Here is a 19,880-nt window from a genome sequence, read left to right on the forward strand (position 1 = left end):
TCAGGTATATCATGTTTTCCATTGCATAGTTAATATGTATTTATGAACAGGTATATTCTCGGTACTCCACTTTGGGTCCGGATTGACTTTGTTTACAGTTCGTGGTATCATAGTTTATTAAGTAAAATGAAAATAATAATAATAATAATAATATAGCCAAAATTTTTGGGGTGTTACATGAAGTGTTCTTGGGGAATCATGGTTAAAGGTTCTTAGTGAAATGAAATTCCAAGGATTTTTAGTGAACCTTGTGGCTCTGGGTGAGCGTTAAGGGATTGATTACCTTGGAAAGGCTCATGGTGAGCGAAAGGGATTTGTTTCCGTTTATAAAAGCTTCTCCGTCGGTGAAAGAGGTTGATAGTGGATTGTGGAAACCTTGGGTGTGACTCAAGGCGTGGACATAGGCAGGGGCTGAACCATATTAGTATTGTTTGTCAAGCTCTTCTTCCCTATACTCTTTAATTTATATCTTGTGCATGATTTATGTTCTTTATGAATGTCTTGCCCATGTGATATCTCGTCACTAGTATTGATGCTTTCCTAACTAGTTTCTCATGGTTATCAAGACTTATCTAGTCCTCGCTTGTAGGTTGAACGTGTGACTATCGACTGACTCATTCAAGGGAGACCACTCAACGAGTGCTGCACGACCCTTAATTGAGTCTTATTTGGGGGTCCGTGATAGTTTAAATCTCTTCTCTTCCCTTATTTGGAGTGCCAATTTGTTGCCATCAAAAATAGCAAAACCAACCTTCCCTGAGCCTACAAGAAAAGGAAATCGGCCTTAGAAGATTTAGGGTATACCTCACAGGATCACTCCAATGCTTAAGTCAAGGAAGAATATATATATATATATAACAGATAGCAATAATTAGTGTACCTTGTTCTAGACCTTTTTTTCATAACTAAACCCCTCCCTCCTTTTCCCTGCCAACCCGGCACATAAATGTTCTTTGAGTTAAAGATCCCACTAATTTATGGGTTCCATGTTTTATTGTTTAGGTTACAAAGCTTTCATAACCCTTCTTAATTCTCATGTTGTTATACATTTCTCTTATTTCCTTATAGAAAGTCGTAGAGTCTCTTCAAATGGCAACCCTTTGTATTATTGATCAAATAATTTTTTTTATCTTTATCAATGTATAAATATAAATCTTGAGAATCTAGTAAGATTCTTTAATTATGGGATTCTGAAATTTAGATTTTAATTTCAATTTATATGAATTTGAATAAAATATAATATAGGATTGCACATCTTTTTCAAATCTATATAAATCTAATTCACATGACAAACAAAAATACAAACATGAATTTTAAATGTTGAATGTTTTCAATAATTTGATTATTTAAGTATTAAATTTTCTTAATTTACGATTTTTGAAAATTTTAAGACGTAAATTTATTAGGACAAAAGGCACTAACTTCCCTTAAGGTTTGACAAAAAGACAATAGTTTCTCTTGAGGTTTCAAAAATTCCAATAATCTTTCCTAAAGCTTCAAAAATCACAAGACATTTCCTAAGGCATGTAAAAAACACACAATCTTCCATTGTATTTTGTAAAAAGATAATTTTTTTAAGGAGAGGTATAGTCTTTTAGTAAACCTTAGGAGAGGTTTATAGTAATTTTGAAAACTCATGGAAGGTTTGTGACATTTTTGAAATCACAGAAAGAACTCTGTCTTGTTGCCAAATCTCATAGACCATACGTATATTTTGTACATTTAATTAATGTTGAAAATATAAATATTTTTCATTTGTTGATTATACACATATAAAGATTATAATGATGATCTTCTTGAAATATCTATCAAAATTTTTATGTTTAAAGAAATACTGATATAGAAATACTGAAAATCTTACACAACATGAAGAAAATAAAATATATCAACAAGACAGGTAATTTATTGTCAGAAATGAAATGTTTAAAATATTATTTTTATAAAAATATTTTTTATGGCGCGAACAAAACACCAAGTTACTCGCACCTTAGTCTACAACCTTGTGCAGCCACACAAAAAAAAAAATGAAAAGGGGTGGGCAACCTCGAGAAAACAGAGGAAAACACAGGGACGACACTGCATCTCCTTCCTCGACCGTGTTATCCGAACAGAGAGAACACAAGATAACGTTTATTGGGTGCACTTAAAAAATGTGAATATGAACCAAAACAAAACAAATGTAAATTAATCCTATACACGGGCACCAGCGGTGCTCCCCCTTCTACTCTCATGGCGTCTTTGCCTTCATTTGCTGTTGGTAGCACCCCCAAGCTCGAAGCAGACCTCAGAAAACACTCCTCCACTTCTCATTTAACCGACAAGGTGTATAATTCAGTTCTGGTTTTTCATTTCTTGTCCAATGGAAAGGGAATTTGAAGCTATAGAAGTAAAGCTGTTGTTTAGTTTGCATTTACAAGTAATATTCTTGATCATTTTTAAACGCTAATCATGCCCAAACCCAATACTCAATCATTTATTTACATTTGGGTACTAGTATTATTTGAATTTAAGCAGTGCAACTGTCAGTTTTTATGCTAATGGAACTGTTCATTCGATCTTCCATGTGAGAACTGATCTGGGCTGCTTCTGGCTGGTGTCTCAGAGTCCAGGCGTCTCTTATCAGAGAAGTCACACGACTACCAAATTGGAGGGAAGTTCAGAGAGTGTCCGAGATGGGTTTTTTATGATCAGAGAGGACACAAAGATTGAATCATCCCTTTACGTCCCCATATTGCAAGAATGCATAGACGGGAAGAATTCGGTTTCAGATGCTCATATTGCTCATGCCCACATGATAAAAACCGGAGCCCACGAAGACTTCTATCTCATGACGTTCCTCGTCAATGTTTATGGAAAATGCGGAGCCATGGGGGACGCTCGCAAGGTTTTCGACAAATTGCCCAGGAGAAATGTCGTTACATGGACAGCCTTGATGACAGGTTACGTTCACAATTTGCAGCCAGAGCTCGCCCTACGCGTTTTCCTAGAAATGATCGAAGCTGGGGCTTATCCTACAAACTACACTTTGGGGTGTGTTTTTAGTGCATGCTCTTCATTGTGCTTGGCTGAATTGGGGGAACAGATCCATGCGTATGCTATTAAATACCATATTGAATTTGATAGAAGCGTTGGCAGCTCCATTTGTAGCATGTACTCTAAATGTGGCAGCTTGGAATCTGTTGTGAAAGCCTTCAGGAGAGTCGAAGAGAAGGATGTGATTTCATGGACCGCAGCTATATGTGCTTGTGTTGATAATGGTGTAGCTGCAATGGGTTTGAGATTTTTCACCGAGATGCTTTCTGAGGGGGTTGAGCCTAATGAGTTCACTCTGACTGGCGCCTTGAGCTCCTGTTGTATGATGCGGGCTTTTGGTGTTGGGGAACAAGTTCATTCATTGTGCGTTAAACTTGGTTATGAATCAAACCCACGCATCACAAATTCTATCATGTATCTGTACCTAAAGTTTGGACTGATAAAGGATGCGAGGAGATTGTTTGATCAAGTGGAAAGTGCCAGTTTAGTTGCATGGAATACGATGATTGCAGGCCATGCACAAATGATGGATCTTGCAAAAGATGACCTTTCAGCACACAATAGTGGAACTGAGGCACTAAACATTTTTTTGAAATTGAACCAGTCAGGTATAAAGCCTGATTTATTCACCTTGTCAAGCATCTTAACCATTTGTAGTGGTTTGGCAGCCTTAGAACAGGGGGAACAAGTTCATGCTCTGACCATTAAAACTGGGTTTTTGTCGGATGTGGTTGTGGGAACTGCACTTATTAACATGTATAATAAATGTGGGAGCATTGAAAGAGCCAACCAAGCTTTTGTGGAGATGCCTACAAGAACTTTGGTTTCCTGGACTTCTATGATTACTGGATTTGCACAGCATGGCCAGTCTCAACAAGCATTGCAGCTGTTTGAGGATATGCGACGAGCAGGAGTTAGACCAAATAAGATAACTTTTGTGGGTGTTCTTTCAGCTTGTAGCCATGCAGGGATGGTTGATGAGGCAATGAGTTACTTTGAGATGATTAAAGCTGAGTACAAAATCAAACCTGTGATGGAGCATTTTGCATGCCTGATTGATATGTTTGTGAGGTTGGGTCAGCTGGAAGAAGCCTTTGATTTTATCAAGAAGATGAATTTTGAGCCCAACAAATTTATATGGTCAATCTTGGTAGCAGGCTGCAAAAGTCATGGGAAACTAGAGTTAGGGTTTTATGCCGCTGAACAACTACTGAAACTGAAACTAAATGACACTGAAACCTATCTCTTGTTGTTGAAAATGTATGTCTCAGCAGGGAGATGGAAGGATGTTGCAAAGGTGAGAAAAATGAAGAAAGAAGAGAAACTTGGAAAATTACGGGACTGGAGCTGGATTCGCTTTAAAGACAAGGTTCACTCATTCAAACCTGATGATCGATCACATCCTCACAGTGAAAAGATGTATGAACTGTTGGAGGATTTGCTTAACAAATCAAAAAGTCTCGGCTATGAGTCGCTAGGAAGTATAGAGGTAACTGATGAGGACAGCGATGAAGAAACATCCTCTGCTGTTTATCACAGTGAACAGCTGGCTGTGGCATTTGGGCTGTTAAACATGCCAAGTGCTGTGCCATTGCGGATAATCAAGAGTATTGCAATGTGCAAGGACTGCCATAGTTTTATTAAGTTTGTCTCTTTGCTGACTTCTAGGGAAATTATCATTCGAGATAGTAAGCGGCTTCACAAATTTATAAATGGACCCTGCTCTTGTGGGGATTTTGGCAGTCTTCTTTGATATTTATGGCCGCTTTATTCTTAAGACAATGAATGTGGGGGTGAGTTCCAGACTCCTTAAACTGTAAACTTGTAGCATGTCCCTGAAACTTGTTTATTGCTGATTTAATGAATATCTAAGGTTTCTATTCTCGGTTACCATTTTTACCTCTATTCTTAATACATTGAATATCTGAAAATCTGCAAAACTCTAGCATCTGCTGTAACGAAATATGAGAAAAAGTGGTGGCCGGTTAGCTGTTCTGAATGTTCTTGGATTTAAGAAGTGGGTCTTAGTTTCTTAAACTGAAACTAGAAAGAATACATATTGCATCTGCATATAAATTGAAAGTTTATTGAAAAGACATACACACTGTGCCTTAACATTTTCCTTCACCCACTCTCTTCTCTAGGATCTCCACAACAGCTGAACCTTTGCCATGACGATCACACGCAGGCCATTTATCTCAGCCACTCAGATGATCATTGGAGATCAGTTGTTGTTTGCTCTGTGTTTAAAAAGCTGGTTCCTTGATTCACTACTCTAGAAGACTACTGTCCCAAGTCATGACTGATATTGGATTTCTTGTTCTGATACTCCTCATCTCTGATAATAGTTCGGGCAAGTTTGGCATGCCAAAACTCTGGGAGAAAAGGTGGGCAGTAGAAACACTGCATAACGCAGTGAACCAACATGTGTACGGACAAGTGACTACAAGCAATGGAGAAACATGCAGAGCATCAGCAGCTGCATTCTCTACAAGTTGCATGTATGCTAGTATTTAACGAATTTTGTTGCCAGGGTATCCACAGCTGCTCTATTTTCTTTAATGCTCTCAAAACTCTATTGATTAGCTTGCCAGTGGTACTTGTTTTTTAGGAGCTTTTCTTCTATTTTACCGATGTTGACATAAAATTGATCAGGTTTAGTCCAGCGGAAAGCTTTATTCACGAGCATTAAAGATCAATTTTGGAGAACAAAAAAATGAAAGTAAAATTGCCCCTGGCCTTCATTAAAATACTTATAATGCATTGTACAGGATAGCATCTGCTGCTGCTTATTTCCAACTACTTTTGCCTGGGAAGCAGTCATGCTCCCCTATGGAAGCTACAACTTTTCTAATCAATTTCTCAAGAACACTGCACAAAAAGCTCTCAGCCAAGTCCAACATGAGGGAACTCCACATTGCCCATTCAGCATAGCCACCTTAAAAAGGGGGAAATTGAATGAATTGGCAACAGGCAACACAATTTCAAAATTATCAACTATGAGAAATCCATTCATTCAAAATGGTGCAATACTTGACAACTTGAACTCTTGGACACCCTTTCGGCTACATAATGTCATACAATAGCAAAAGATCCCTTTCGATAGATGCAGATTTACAAACGCTAATCATACAAAAACGAGGGGATCTTTCTCCATTGACAGGGGTAGGGGTTGGGGGTGAAGCTGGGAGTTGTATAAAATTTAAGCACGGACAGAAGCTGGAGCACCAGCGCAGCAACACCTGCATGAGTCATTTAAAAGAAGTAACCTTGTATGGACACACATCTGGCAATGTCGCAAGGAATAAAATCAATGCCTTTTACACTTCGTCTTGCTGATCCTTAATTTGCTTGATTCACTAGCTGGCTTCCAAACAATATCCTCAAGGTTGCTATAAAAGTTCTTGTAAAACTGCAACACAAATGCGTGCCACACAACAATAAGAATCAGAACATAGAAAAACATAATCATCATAACCAAAGAAAGGTTTTCTCAACAAACATTTCAAGCAAAGAGGGATAACCCAAAATGTTATACAGAGCAATGTGAAAAGCAAATCCATAAAACCAACCACAAACGACTGCAGAAGGAATATTCTTGAGCTGACCTTAAGGTATTCACCAGCATCTCCAGCTGCTTTCTGAATATCTACCATGAAAAATGTGGGAGCTATTTCAAATATCTGTTAAGTAGAATGACTCAGTCTCAGCATAACAATATAAAAATAATATAATGGATCAGTTGACGGAAAGGTCAGCTACACATTGAGCAAAGAGCAGTGCTATGAGCTTACTTCCAGAATAACTGAGAAATGTGCAGTCTTATTTGCTGAAAGACCTTCCACCCTCATCTGAAATTAAAACAACGTATCATTTTAATTTGTAAAGTACCATAAGGTGGGATCACTCTCCAGTAAGCAGGGAGAAAAGGACAAAAGGAAAAACAGGATGAAAATAAAACAAACAATAGCAAAAAATTTCTGAAACTTCTATTATGGAATATTATGAAGCAATGAGTATGATACTGGCCGAGTAAAAGGGAAACAAAAGTAACACAAATTCCTACTGGTTACCTTATAATTACGAATATGTGTCTTGAAACCCATGGACTGTGCAACAACTTCCATACTTGATAGAACAACCTTAGCTGGTTTCTGTGAAACAAAGCGTGTCTGATGTTTCAAAGAGTCCTGTCAGGGAGGATGAGGAATTCAAATAAATTAATGAAAGTTGGAAATAAAATATTTTAAGAGACAATAATTTAACTTGAAGTACTAAGTTCTACAGCAATGATATCAGTTACTGATAATCAATAATTTGCAATACATACATGAGATGAAATCATGATGAAAAAAGAATCAAGAAACTAAATAAATAAAGATCAGCAGCCCATGTATAGTGTCCAAGGCAAGAATGTTAAGCTATAAAACATTCAAATGTCAAACGATGAGGGGAAATTGCTCAAGTATGTACTATGTGTAAGATACGAATGACTGAATACAAATCATAAGTTAATGAATAATACCTGCCCACGGTCAAACAGAGATGAAAGGTTCAAGCCTTGAGAAAGAATAATTAGGTCAAATGCATTTAGAATTAGTGGACTCATCTCTTCATTCCCACGTTGCTCGCTGGAGTGCAGCTCCTACAGAAGACAAAAGTACTAGAAATGAGCAAACAACATAGACAGACCAAGGACTATAAACAGAACACCTGATTTCACTAAGATAATCCATTAAAATTTAGAATTACTCTGTCTACTATTTTTCTAATATAAAATCATTAAACAAATAAACAAAATTTTCTTGGCTTACTGAAGAGAGTCCTCTTCCTTCATTTTACCAACAGCCCTAAATATATTTGTATCATCAATACAGATAAGTGAGCCAATCACTCAACTGCTTGGACTCACCTCACAGGCTCTAGGGCCCACAAGTATGTATGCATGTATATGCACATGTGCCATGCAAGCACCCACATGCATTATAAAATCAAAATTATTTTGTAAATATGTCCTTGAGCTTCCTTGGCTTATAAGCTCATTTAGTAAATTAAAGCCTAAATTTCTGACTCATGTAGTAAAGAGCTGAACTAGAGCCTTGCAAATCTGGACTCTGAATTGCATGTACACAATTTTAAACAGTTTGAAGAACATAAAGCCTCATGGGATGGAACAATTTGTAGTTTTTAAGTCAGAGAACTCAACAGACTGCTCTGAGTATGAAAGGATTAGCCCTAGATCCCCGACTTGTCTATGACAAGCAGAAGCAACAGTGTTCAGTCAATGAACAGACAGGTATCACTTCAACAATTCATGCAAGTGAATTTGAGTTGGGGCATTAAATTACTGATAACAATAGAACAACATTGAACCAGAGTTAATGGGTAAGGTTGCTAGCATTTCTCACAGTACTATATATGGGGTGCAAGTGTTTTTGCCACAATTTAGGGTCAGGACCACAAGCACAGCTGGCTACTATTGTACCAAACGCAGTCTTAAGTTCTTATGATAAAAATAGCATTTGAAAGCCTTACCAACCTCAGGATCATCAAAAGCAGCATTTATATCATCCAGATTAACATCTTCATATTCGAGAAGTCTGACTGGAACATACCCCTTACTAAACCACTCATCGTTCCTAATCTGATCAATCCGTATACGCTGCACAAAGAGAGAGAGAGAGAGAGAGAGAGAGAGAGAGAGAGAGTCAGTAATACAACTCTTCTTTGCTTTTGGTAGTTTCCAGCCACCAAGTATCTTTTCAAATCTTACATTTGACTTTTATGGAGGTCATCATGCCAAACCATTAAAAATCCACACATTTAAACAGCCACAAAAGCACAATTCCCTCCTCATTAATAAGTTCCTTACTAGTACACGTAACGAGGACAGAGCACAAAATCACATATCCAATGATAAGGGAGCAGAAAGATGCTTACAGTTTCAGGATTTGGGTCTAAAATTTTATGAATTAGAGATTTTGCCCCTATGGGAAACCAAGATGGGCATGAAAACTCCGCTCTCTCAATCTGCAGAGAAGTGTACAAAAAATTTAGATTATATAAACTGCAGAATAATATACAGAAATAAAATTTCAATGGAAGGCATAAAACATAGAAAGGATATGTGTGTGTGTGTGTGTGTGTGTGTGTGTGTGTATAAAAGATAAGAAGGTAGAACAAACTAAAAATTTCAATTATTTTATGACATGCAAAATGGCAATACCCCTCGCAAAAACCCAGGGGGTGCATGCACGCGCACATGGAGCGATAAACAAAGTGGGAATAACCCAAAATCACACACAATGGGATTACAATAATTTTTAATGAACAGATGATAAATGCTGGCAACCAAAAAAAAAAAACCAAGAACCCCCTGACAAAAATCGCTCACATGCCATGTTAAGTCATCACTTGACCTAAAAGGTTAAGCTATTAGGTTGTGAGCCAACAATGCTTGTCAAATCTTAACAAATGTATTGAGCTTAAATGACAGATGAATCTGTGAGGTAGAAACCAAAAGAACCCCCAGCAAAAGACACTTCTTCTGAATAACAAGAAAAACTGGTCCCATGGTACCAGTGGCAACATTATCACTTTACCTTTTACCTAAAATAGTTCACATGATTCCAGAAATATTACTTAAATAACACAGAACTAATCATAGTTAAAAGCGGTCAATTATAAGAGAAACGCTTATTACATCATACTGCAGCTTGCATTATTTAGAAGCAACATTACTTCAAGTTACATTTTGACCAGGGAAGAAAAGAAAAACTTGGTAACCGCAACCCGTAGAGGTATTTATCTGCACAATAATTCTAGTAAGGTGTGCATAAGAGATATGTACCTTAATGTACAAAGTTGCAAGATCAAGTTCATCAAATGGGAGGTAGCCGGCCATCAGAACATAAAGGATGACGCCACAGGACCAAACATCAGCCACAGCACCATCGTAACCCTTGTGACTGAGCACCTAAAGCAATATATAAAAAATAAATAGAAATATTTATGGAAACAAACATTACATGCCATTCACGTAGAATTACATTTCAATTAGAAACCACCCTTGTTAAGTCTTAATTACCTCCGGAGCTACATAGTTGGGAGTCCCACAAGTTGTCCGAAGGAGGCTGACTCCCTGCACACAAACAGCGCAAAGCAAGGACAAATTTAATACCATTTCTCCCCTCTTCAACAGTGTCAGAAACTACGATGGTAATCAAGAACCTCACTTGTCCAGGTAATGCACTTAAACCAAAATCTGAAATTTTTAGATTTTCTTGAGAATCTAGTAGAAGATTTTCAGGCTGCGCATAAAAAGATAACAAAAATTAAACAGTAAGAATATTATTAAGACTAAATGCACGACAGTTTTTTTAAAATGCCAGCCAATGAACACCTTCAAGTCTCTGTGGTAGACTCCTTTACTGTGGCAATAATCCACACCATCAATGAGCTGTTGGAAATATCTCCGAGAATCATTTTCACTCAACCGCCCTTGTTGAACCTGCATTATGATGCTTGATATCAGAACTTTACTTTGAAAAGGAAAAATAAAAAATAAAAAATAAAAAAATAAAAAAATAAAAAAGATAAAATAATGCCTGACTACAGACAGGCAGTCCACATTCAGCTGCCATATCTCAAGTTGGAAACTCACTATTTTATCAAACAATTCGCCACCTGTAATGAACTCCAAGATAATATAGATTTTTGTACGGCTTGCAAGAACCTAACGCAAGAAAACAACAGTTATCAATTATAAAACATACTCCCTCGTTGTGCATGAACAGACTTCAAAATATTAATGCCTGCAATGAAAAGTTTATACTGATTATAAAGCCCATGCCTCGTGCAGACGAACAACATATGGGTGTCGAACAAGCTTCATTATAGATATCTCCCTCTTAATCTGCATGACAAGCATCAATTAAGCTGCTGAATCCAGATTCAAAAATTTGTTGACGCGAAATTAGAATAAGCAAAATAGAAATCGCCTCAACTTACTTTCTTTCCCAAATGCCCAACCCACACCAACAAAAATAAAAATAAAACCACCAAATGAAGCAAACAAAAAGTGATGAAGACAATCTTCCTCGCCATATTGGAGAGGATCCACTTTAAGATATTAGCAGTTGCAATTTGCAAAAAACTATAGTTACATTCTATGCGCTCATTGCATAAACTCTGAGTGACAAAGTGGTGAAATTATTTCTGATTCATGCTGCATGAACAAGGTCCCGAAGAGAAAAATTCACAGCTGATGAAAAACTGAGTTTCATAAATATTTGAAGCAATGAATGGTAAAATTGCCTTAACTAGTAATGTGCAAATGCAAACACATGCAGGGTGACAAAAAATGTTTTAAATGTTTATTGCTAAAATATATTATGTTATATGAGGATGACTTAAGGAGTACAAATGTGGCACAGGAAACTTAAAAAAAAAAATTAAATTACAATATAGCTGGATCAGGATTTTGTAATTCATTTCACCCTGAAAAACTGGATTAACAAGTTCATTAACTCGACAAAACTAACCATCAGCAATACCACCTCTTATTATGGTATTTCATGAGGCATTTGATTCCTATTAGAGATAATTTATCACATTTTCTACTAGGCTTTCTTTTCCTTATTAGAGCACATTGGATTGCAGCATTCAACCTCTAACTGAGACTTGAAACTAGTTCTACCTCGTAACACAATCAGGCTTGTCAGATGAATAAGCTAATAACTTCAACATAAAGTTAAAAACATTAAGTCATTGGAAATCAAGATAAGTTTAGAAGAACATGTCCACTGCATGCTCAAATTTCTATCCTGTCCAGAGATTTCTTCAGATATTTATCATTTGCCCAGTACTTCTATCAATGCATTCTCTAAGCAAAATTACTCATCAGCATTAATTGAATAAACAGAAGATAGACTAATTTAAATTTATGTATATATATATATACACACATATTTTAACTAAACTTCATCAGAATTAAATTTTATTACCACAATGGTAAAATAGTAACTCAACCCATAATCCCAACTGGTAACATCTAATTTGAAGAAAGACACATAATTTCTGCATATAAACAATGAGTTTGAACAGGGATCTTATTTTCTATGCATTAGCTCCCCAAATTCCAAAACTCCCCTGCCGGAAAGGCAAGGTAAAGCACTATAGTCTTTGAAGCCGTCTGATCTCAAGATTACTAAAAATGAACAGAAGATGGACTAATTTAGGTTTTCTTCCAAAAGGAATTTTTTTTTTTTGAAAGCTAAAATGCATTACCCTTAACTTTTATCACTACAATGGTACAATAATAACTCAACTGTATTCCCAGCTGCTAATATCTAATTTGAAGCAAAATTTATATTTTCTGCACGTAAGCTATGTGTTTGTATATCTTATTTTCTGTGAATTTAGCTGCCAAATTCCAAACCTCCCCTACCCAGGAGGCCAGGTAAAGCACTAAGTATGCATGTGAAGCTGATACAATTGAGCAGATCATCCCAACGAAATTCACCTTTTTAGCACATTGACATTAGTTTCTCAGAGGAAGTCCCAGAAATTAACCAAACACAGTATAATTCAATTAGCGTATAATGCAGAGGCACAAAGCCAGAAACCGCAAAGCGTACAGTCAAATCTACTTCAATTGATTATCGTGAACAGGAAGGAGGGGGGTCTTCCGAAGCAGAAATTTGCTAGGGCTTTTGGCTTTAAGTTACCAGGATGTCCCCGTTCGATTCTTAGATTAATTAAGCAAGTGCAGAACAAAGGAAGTCGAAGCGTCTGACCTCAAGATAATTTAAAAGAGTAATGGGCATGAGCAGATCATCCAAATTTGCATGTCTCCCTACAGCAACCAATTAGAGAAGAAACTAAGAGAAAATTAAACCTGGTCGACCATCTTGTGCTTGATGATGGTGCCGCGATCGAGAACTTTCATGGCAACGCTCTCCCCAGTCTCGGTGTTCTGGGCGAACTTCACCTTGGCGAAGGTCCCCTCGCCGATCGTCCTTCCCAACTCGTACTTCCCAACCTTCCTCACCACCATCTCTCCTCTCCGCAACTAAATTCAATCCGACTTCAATCACACCATTCCACACACACAAACACACACTCTTACCCAATCAACGACACACGCTAAGCTTTAAGAAGAAGCTTTTCCCATTAATTTTCAGTCCAGGAATTGGGAATTGGAACTAGGAGGTGTGGAGAATTTGGAGAACAGCTTGAAAGCAGGAAAAGCAGTGATGGGTTGGTCAGAAAGCCAGCCAAAGCAAAGCAAAGCAAAACCCACCACACCCACTTTGATGCGGAAGACGACTGAAGAGGGAAGGAAGATCAAAGGCCTTTCTCGGTCGGATTTTCCAGGGAAAAAAAGCAAAAAAGCAAAAGCAGGAAAATCCCAGATGCCCAAATCTTCGCTAGGAAGAATTTATACTTTTATGAGTTGGTTTGTTTGATTCGGAACAAGGGAATTTTGGAAGTGTATGGAGAGATCAATAACTCATATTTTATATGGGGCTGTTTGTTCTGACCCTCTTAGCTAAAGGCCGTAGAGGGATTTGGTGAGAGAGAGAGAGAGAGAGAGAGAGAGAGAGAGAGAAGCAGGAAGTGGTTGACAAATGAAGCTGTCATAGTGAGCAATGGCTCCCTCTTTCCTCTCCCTGTGTGTTCATGGAATTGAACCTTCCATGCCCTGTCCGGATGATGGCGGCTAGGTTTCACATATCATCAATCTTAAATCAATTGTATGCGTCCCGTTGGCATCCAGTTGTAAAAGGTTCGGGCATTTAATCTTTAAATTTGATTTTTGAAAGGAAATTTTAAAACAATTAAAAAATGGCATGTGACAAAAAAATATATTTTTTATTATAAAAATTTAAAATGATTTAGATGAGTAAAAAATAAAAAATAATAATAAGAAAAATATATGTATTTGTTGTGACATCTTACTTATACAGATTATTCCATAGTTCAAATTCCGTGTATGCTTCGAAAAAATAAAATACATATATGGTGAGGCATTAAAATGATCTAAAATAAGGGGAAAAAATAAAGTATATATAAGATATGACATTTTTCTTATCTTAATTAGATATAAGGATGCAAATTCTTAAGCCCCCAGGGTGTAGCTCAAGTGGTTGAGCGGATTTCGGGTGTGCGCTTCATGGCGTCAGGGTTTCCTCCCCACCCGGGTTCGATTCAGCCTGAGCTCCTGATTTAACCTCCCTGTGGTGTGTGGGGCCATTCTACAGGGCGTGGGAATAGTCACTGGCCGGTGCGACGGACCGTAAAACGGACGTCGTTGACGGTAGGTGGACACCCGGACGTAATCCAAAAAAAAAGGATGCAAATTCTTAATAATCTTAATCATGGGATAAAAGATATTTTATTTTGTAATTATACGGCTCAAACTTAATGTGATTCAATTGACCAAAAAATTAAAAAATAAAAAATAATGTATCAAACGTGGTATCGTAGTCATATGTCTTACCTAATATTGTAGTATGATTAAAAGAATGTCAAAGCTTAAATACATTAATTATGGGGTTAGAGATGCGTTATTTTTTAACATTCAATTCAGACTTAATATGGTTCAATCGGTTTAAGAATAAAATTAAATGAAATATATATATATATATATATATATATATATATCAAAGGTGGTATCTTACCTATATGTGTTACCTCATATTGCACAAATATACCTTCAGTTTGTATTTTTATTTGATTCAAAAAAATTGCATGTGACATGATACTTTAACTGTCTTAGCTAGATATAAGGGTGTGGGATCTGCATGGATATAAAGTTTATATCTGCATCTAGTTAGAAACTTAGAATATCATCAATCATCTAAAACATATCTTTAAAATTACTTAAGTCGAGCAATAATTAAGAAGGAAATATAAATTTTTAATAGAATTTAGCTTGACTGATTTAGTGAAATTGATTTTTCTTATTTTTTGCTTTTATTTTATATGAAACCTTGTTAAAGATAATTATGATGGATAAGTTGACGTGATATCTTAACTGGATATAAAGATGTGAAATCTGCATAAATGTGGAGTCTATATATGTATTTAATGAGAAAATTAAATGTCATTTGTCATGTAAAATGTAATTTTTGAAATATTGAATGCTAGCAGTAATTAATAATGAAGTATAAATTTATAGTAGAATTTAGCTTTGATTACTTTAGCGTGATTGATTTTTCTTTATTTTTTATTTGTTATTATACTTTGTCAAAAATAAGTATGATGAACCATTTTCTTTTGTTTTCTTTTATTTTTCTTAACTATACTCCTATGAATAGTTAATTTTGTCAAGAAAATGAGTTGGAAGTTTATATTTTTTAAATAACGGGAATAATATGATAAATGTAGGTCAAAATATCATTTAATTTGAAAGCTACTTAATGTTTAAATATCTTAATAATATTTGTATTTTTATATTAAAAAAAAGAGTATTTCTTTTATTTTATGTAGTTTGGTTCCAACACTTCAAATATTGATTAAAAAAAGTTATGTGTAATTTGTAATGAATGTTTGAAAATCTTTATCCGATGTTCGGAGAGGCTTTAAAATTGGATTTATATTAGATTTGAATAAAATATAATATAAATTATATTAAAATTTGTCCAAATTCATTCAAATCTAAATTAAAGATTCAAAATTCATGCTCCAAAATGCAAGATTACAGTTAATATGAAAAGACAATTTATTATATAAATAATTAAATAATTTTTTAAATTTAAAAAAGGGGAAAAAAAACACATAAAATGAGAGACAAAATCAATACTTTTATACGTTGTAACGCCCCAACTTAGGTCTGTTAAGAAGCACTGCGTTTCTCATCCTCCACCTAAACCAAACAACAATGGGCACACCTTATCGAACTAATAACTGGTCCCACAGACCAACACGTGTCTTTTTCAGTGTATTTTATCCTCACTCACACACTTCCTGAGAAAACTTTCCAGAAGGTTATCAATCTCAAGATTACTACAAGTCAAGTACGCTTAACCGAAAAATTCTTAGGAGAAGACTTTCAAAAAGAAAGATACACCTTATTGATATGAATAGTAATATCTAATCCTTTTAAATATTTCTTTTATAGGGTATCACATACGTAATGCAATTTTAGGGTTTAGTAGAAGGATACTTTTCTTTACATCATGTGTGGGCTCCACTCAATTTGTGCCATAAAAGGGTAAAAAGGAAAGACCTTATGGCAATTAATGTAAATATTAAGAAGGCTTAAGATGACACTACATGGGAATTCGTGGACATTGGGTTTCCCTTGCCTTCAATAAGACTATTCATTTTTTTTTTTTTTGGGATACGCTCCGGGTGTCCACATCCGTTTTTACGGTCCGCGACTAATCCCGCGCCCCGTGCCAGCCGACCCCACAGCCCACGGAGAGGGTAAATTTCAGGAGCCCGCCGCAAGAATAGAACCCGGGATGCACTGAATGGCTCACCTCGTGAGAGGAAATCCCAAAACCCGCCCTGCCAACTGAGCTACACCCTGGGGGTTCAATAAGACTATTCTTAGTTCTAAATAAAAAATGTTCAACTAAATATAAATAAAAATGTTCAACTAAATAAATTTTCATAGTTATAAATCTATTTGAATGCGTTAAAAAAGTATTATTAAAAAAAAATAATAATAAAATAGACAACATTTAGCTATTCCACATTGAACAAGTAAATATTTAAATCTCCTCCTCAATTGTCCTTGAGCAATCCCACCATTTTATTCTATTATCAAAGTTAGTCTTCCCAAGCATAAGAATGTGAATGAGAACGTCACTCCATTATAGTGTTTGTGCAATCTTTATACACTCCCTTAGAATATGATGGCGAAGGCCTACCCATCAGCGACATGAAAAAAATTAAAAGGCAACTACTTACCACCTAGAAGTTTGAGGAATTACAAAAGGTCGCCCAAGCAAGACAAAAGAGAGAAAACTATAATAATTAGGCTCCTTTGTTTTTATTTAATAGTTCAAATTCAGTGAATGTTTTGAATTGATCTTAAAAAAAAAAAATACAAATATGGCAAGGAAAAAAGAAAGTCCATATAAGATATGACATTTCAATTATCTTAACTAGAGATAAGGACGTAAAATCTTAATTATGAGATAAGAGATATTTTATTTTATAAGTATACAGTTCAAACTTAATGTGATTCAATTGATCAAATAATAAAAATAATGTATCAAACGTGGTATCTTAATCATATGGCTTACCTAATATCGTAGGATAATTAAAAGGATGTCAAATCTTAACTATCTTAATTGTAAGGTAAGAGATTAACATACAATTTAGACTTAGTATGGTTAAATCGACTAAAAAATAAAAATAAATAAAAAAGATATATATCAAACATAGTATCTTGGCTATATGCGTTACCTCATATTGCATAGATATATCTTAGATCCACTGTGTATTTTTATTTGATTCGAAAAAATTGCACGTGACATGATATACCTGCATCTAGTTAGAAACTTAGAATATCACCTATCATCTAAAATATATCTTTTGAAATACTAAATACTAGCAATAATTAAGAAGGAAATATAAGTTTATAATAGAATTTAGTTTGATTAATTTAGTGAAATTAAGATTTTTCTTATTTTTTTTGCTTTAATTTTATATGATACTTTGCCAAAGATAATTATGATAGATCAGTTGACGTGATATCTAACTATCTTAACTGGATATAAGGATGTGGTATATGCATAAATGTGGAGTCTATTTATATATTTCGTAAGAAACTTGAATGTCATTTTTTCATGTAAAATGTAATTTTTGAAATATTAAATGCTACCATTAATTAAGATTGAAGTATAAATTTATAGTAGAATTTAGCTTGATTACTTTAGTATGATTGATTTTTTTAAAAAAAATTTATTTTTTATTATACTTTGTCAAAAATAATTATGATGAACCATTTTATTTTAGTTCCTTTTATTTTTCTTAACCATACTCGTATGAATGGTTAATTTTGTTAAGAAAATGAGTTGGCAGTTTATATATTTTAAATAAATGTGTTGTGGGATAAAAATGCGATGACCTCGGACGAGCCTTCCGATTTTCCAATAACTTGAAATGGATGAAAACAAACATGACTTGAAGGACCCGGTATGTACTTCGGGGGATCTCTCTGATGCCTGAGTAAGGACTGCTTTAGAGAAGTGATATGCATCAGTAAAGTATGGTTATGAAAGAGATACCTTAGCCTCTCGCCTAAGTCCCTATTTATAGTGGCAGAAGTTGACTCGATGGTGTATGACCATTTATTGGCAAGTTATGGCGCGAACGTGAATCGCTCTGGCCTTTAAGGAGCTAACACCAGCTGTCTGTGGCGTAGGCATGGATTGTTCTGGCCTATATAGGGTTGACCCCTTCAAAGCAGCTGTCATTGAGTGATGATGACCTTGATTATTGTTGTGCCTTAATGCTGTAGATTGACTATTTGACCTTGGTATATTTAGGGTATATCAATTGTCCTCCCTTTTAGTTTCAAATTTATGGAGCACTGCTTCTTAAATTCGGAAGTGTTTTTTTTTTTTGGCCTTGAAGCGTGCTTGGCTTATCCAAGCAGAAAAAGGGAGTGTGGCTGATTTGAGCCGACATATTCCTGTTTGGAATTTCCGAACTGATGAGCTACTTCATTAATTGTCGAGCCGAACTCGAAGGAGGTCGGCTAGGGACCTTCTTGCCGAGCTGCTCTCTATGGCTTTTCTTGCCGAGTCATGCATGCCGATCCGCTCTCTTTGGCAATTCTTACCAAGTCGTTCTTGCTGAGTTTGTCTTGCCAAGCTGCTCTCTTTGGCAATTTTGGCCGAGCTGTTCTTGCCGAACCGCTGTCTTGGGTCATTCTTGGCGAGCTATTTTCTACCGAGCTGCTATTAATGGTTAATCTTGCCAAGCTAATTTTTCCAAGCTGCCCTCTTGGCAATTTCTGCCGAGCTCTTCTTGCCAATCTGCTTTCATTGGAAATTTCTGCTAAGCTATTTTTGTCCAGCCGCTCTCTTGGAAATTCTCCATGAGCTACTCTTTGTAACATTCCGACCCACCACATGGGATCGGGGTCGTACCTTAGTTGACGATTTGGTCTTTTAACCAAACTTTTTTCACTGTTTTACCCTTACCTCCCTTTAGTAACTCAAAACCGTCGATGATTTTCTGAGCTCCACCAAAACCATCGATAGTTTGGCCTATACCAAACCAAATTTTCCTTTTTTTCTTTATTGTTTCATTAATTACTATTTTCTGGGTCTCTACAACTCCACCCTATAAGGAGTGTGTAAACGGCTTTGCTTTGCCTGATTAAGTGAGCAGGATAGTGGAATCCTCAAGCAAGTTGGCCTGAGGCGAGAACGTAGGCAAGTACAGCCAAACCTCGTAAAAAATGCTGTGTTTGCGCTCTCTCTTCCCTTCTCTCTTTATTTTTCTGCAAGTTGTATGCTTATATTCAATTTGTTGTTCTTGTTGTATTTATTTTAAATATTTGCATACATCAATATTTGGGGGATTTGAGATTGTATGAAAAACCCTAGGCTTGCGTAGTACTGATTGTGTTTTAAAATTAGATCTAAATTGACCTAAAATTTTTTAAATACCCAATTCATCCCCCTCTTGGGAATACACCATTCCTCACAGTCTCCTATCTTGTCCTCGTAGTGACCTGATCTGTTTAGGATTGATCTTAACAAGCACCAAGTCACCTACAGTCTTCGAGGCAATGGTATAAGAGGTTTGACACCTATATGACCCGTTTTGGCTACAAGAAGTGTGAGTACAATTGCTGCATCTATGTAAAGAGTCCT

The 19,880-nt window shown here is 35.9% G+C and overlaps 2 protein-coding genes across 4 annotated transcripts; one reads left to right on the plus strand and one right to left on the minus strand.

The window, feature by feature from the left end:
- The first annotated feature begins 2,004 nt into the window (after positions 1-2,004).
- LOC131162086 (pentatricopeptide repeat-containing protein At3g24000, mitochondrial-like) lies at positions 2,005-5,726 on the plus strand. Of its 2 annotated transcripts, none has more exons than XM_058118228.1 (3): positions 2,005-2,322; positions 2,603-4,826; positions 5,178-5,595. In XM_058118228.1, the coding sequence occupies exons 1-2, from the start codon at positions 2,230-2,232 to the stop codon at positions 4,784-4,786; spliced, it is 2,277 nt and encodes a 758-aa protein (XP_057974211.1). In that variant the 5' UTR covers positions 2,005-2,229; the 3' UTR covers positions 4,787-4,826; positions 5,178-5,595. The 2 variants fall into 2 exon arrangements, with proteins under 2 accessions (XP_057974211.1, XP_057974212.1); XM_058118229.1 differs by having other exon boundaries at positions 2,045-2,322; positions 5,222-5,726.
- A 289-nt stretch (positions 5,727-6,015) lies between these two features.
- LOC131162087 (CBL-interacting serine/threonine-protein kinase 8) lies at positions 6,016-13,791 on the minus strand. Of its 2 annotated transcripts, none has more exons than XM_058118230.1 (14): positions 12,932-13,791; positions 10,886-10,948; positions 10,697-10,768; positions 10,436-10,543; positions 10,269-10,343; positions 10,121-10,174; positions 9,884-10,009; positions 8,974-9,063; positions 8,573-8,695; positions 7,559-7,678; positions 7,107-7,223; positions 6,828-6,884; positions 6,642-6,716; positions 6,016-6,445 (listed from the first exon to the last, which is right to left on the minus strand). In XM_058118230.1, exons 1-14 carry the CDS (start codon positions 13,088-13,090, stop codon positions 6,344-6,346), a joined length of 1,341 nt encoding a protein of 446 aa, XP_057974213.1. In that variant the 5' UTR covers positions 13,091-13,791; the 3' UTR covers positions 6,016-6,343. The 2 variants fall into 2 exon arrangements, with proteins under 2 accessions (XP_057974213.1, XP_057974214.1); XM_058118231.1 differs by having other exon boundaries at positions 6,642-6,682; positions 12,932-13,784.
- Positions 13,792-19,880: the final 6,089 nt, after the last annotated feature.

Source organism: Malania oleifera, chromosome 8 (genome assembly GCF_029873635.1).
Source record: "Malania oleifera isolate guangnan ecotype guangnan chromosome 8, ASM2987363v1, whole genome shotgun sequence".
NCBI classification, from domain to species: Eukaryota; Viridiplantae; Streptophyta; class Magnoliopsida; order Santalales; family Ximeniaceae; genus Malania; species Malania oleifera.